The sequence below is a fragment of the Nicrophorus vespilloides genome, unplaced genomic scaffold (genome assembly GCF_001412225.1).
Source record: "Nicrophorus vespilloides isolate i.1.1-1 unplaced genomic scaffold, Nicve_v1.0, whole genome shotgun sequence".
In the NCBI taxonomy this organism is placed as follows: domain Eukaryota; kingdom Metazoa; phylum Arthropoda; class Insecta; order Coleoptera; family Silphidae; genus Nicrophorus; species Nicrophorus vespilloides.
This window is the reverse complement of record NW_017097735.1, coordinates 1-2,192: the sequence shown is the minus strand read 5'-3', so window position 1 is coordinate 2,192 and position 2,192 is coordinate 1. Positions and strand designations below refer to the sequence as shown.

General features: G+C 27.6%; 1 protein-coding gene across 1 annotated transcript in view; it reads left to right on the top strand.

Moving 5' to 3' along the window:
- Positions 1 to 257, top strand: part of LOC108560852 (protein phosphatase 1 regulatory subunit 3C) — a 4,716-nt gene extending 4,459 nt beyond the window's left edge. Inside the window, exon 3 of the mRNA XM_017918565.1 lies at positions 9 to 257. Within this exon, the coding sequence (XP_017774054.1) occupies positions 9 to 137 (129 nt within the window). The 3' untranslated portion in view covers positions 138 to 257. The remainder of the gene's footprint in view (positions 1 to 8) is intronic.
- The last annotated feature ends 1,935 nt before the right edge of the window (positions 258 to 2,192 follow it).

Below are 2,192 nucleotides of genomic sequence, written 5' to 3'. Positions count from 1 at the left end.
ACTCCAAACTTAACCTCACCAGATCGCTGCAGAAGGTGACCACACTTCAACCTTCGGACATCTTCAACACTAAAGTCGACTCCTGGAGTGAATTCGCCAGCTGGACCCACCTCGACACCACCAACCCCTACTGGTAAAAACAACAACTCAAACAAACGTCAAACAAACATCAATCAAACGTCAAACAAAACAATTTTTGTTGTTATTGTTGTTGTTTTTTTTTTTACATATATATATTATTATTAATTTTTTTTTTATTGGACAAGATCTGTGATATAAATTTAACGAAAAAAAAACAAAAACGAAACGAATTTGATCAAAAAAACAAAAAAACAAATATGATGAAGACCACATAAAAGAAACAAATGGAAGCGAGGATGGATAAACCGAACGTGATAATTCTTCTTAAACGTGCCAACCTTTAATTAATGTGGTGTACTTACGATAAGACTGATTACGACAGAACATATGTTATTATTATTACTACTATTACTATTATATATTTGTGTTTTTTTTTACTAGCAGCTGAAGACGTGTCGTCACATATGAATACTTTTCGTTAGGTAACTTGATTATTATTTTTTTTTAATTATTTTACATAATTTGTGCTTTGATAGTTCCTCGAGTGCGCTCAATTACGTTTACTACTACTATTTACTCTTGTACATAATGCATAGAAATATATTTTTTTTATATATATATATATACACACATATTGCGTGAACATAACCCTAAATCGAGAAGAAACAATCGAGGGTTCAGTTCACATGCCTCTACGATTTTGTTCTTTGAACATCCTACTTTTTTTTTGTTTAAAAAACGTTTATTTAGTGTGTAGTGCAAAGCTGATATTATATTAATATAGAAATAGAAATATTAATTGGAGGAACGGTAATGATATTTTTACATTATATTTTACTGCAATAATTCTATGAAGAAAACAATACGTGTATAATTCTATATATATAGATATAAAAAAGTAATTCGCGCGAAATATGAAGATTTTTTTTTAAATTTGTGAATGAACTCAAAGCCATTTAATTTATGTGTTGTGTTTTCGATAATTATATTATTATTACTACTATTACTATTATTTTTTTTTAAATCGATTTCTCTATTTTGTGTATTTGTGTGTATAAATTTTTAATAAAGGTTATTTTTTATTATTTATTTAATTCCAACTGTTTTCATTCGTGTACCTCCCACCAACCGTCAATTCCGCAATTGTTTTCTCGCAATCGATTTTTTTCACTCTATCCATGCTTTTCCATAACAACCCTTGGATTGTTACGTAGCAACTTTTCATTAATTCATTTGTTATAAACAATTTAATTTTTAAAAAGCAAATGGCGATAGTGATCATATGTTTTGCAAAAGTGACACGATTTCATTCAATCTTTACAATTTCTACAATTGTTTTTTTTTGTAATGACCTTAATGAATAATTCACTTGTTACCATTAAAACAATTGCGAAAACAAATAAAAACAATTACGAAATTAAACAGAAGTAACGCGATTTTGAATTACTCAATTCACTCAAACATCAATTAATAATAACAAATTCCCATCGATTCATTTGTTATAAACAAATTAATAATAAAAAAAAGCAAATGGCGAAAGTGCAAAAGTAACGCGATTTCATTCAAACTTTACAATTTCTACAATTCACTTGTTACAAATAAAACAATAGCGAAATGTTAATTTTTAATATCAAGTTTGCATCAATTCATTTGTTTTAAACAAATTTGTAAAGCAAACATTTATAGTTATATTAAAAAAAAACAAGTAGCATCATTTTGTTTTGCAAAAGTGACGCGATTAAATTCATCCTTTACAATTTCTGCAATTGTTTTCTTTTTGTAATAACTTTACTGAATAATTCACTCGTTACAAACAAAGCGTCAAATAAAACAATTGCGAAATGTCAGTTCATAATGTCAAGTTTCTATCAATTCATTTGTTATAAACAAAATTTGTAAAACGAAACAATTTAAAGCTACAAATTTGTTTAAAAATAATAAGAAATGACAAAATTAAACATAGTTTTGTTTTGCAAAAGTGTCACGATTTTCCGAATAGATCAACAAACAAATAAAAACAATTTGTTATAAACAAAACAATTGCAATTAATGATCCGACCAATCATTCTGTAACGTGGTAAAATCGACAACGCTGCAAGTGCGCTCCACGT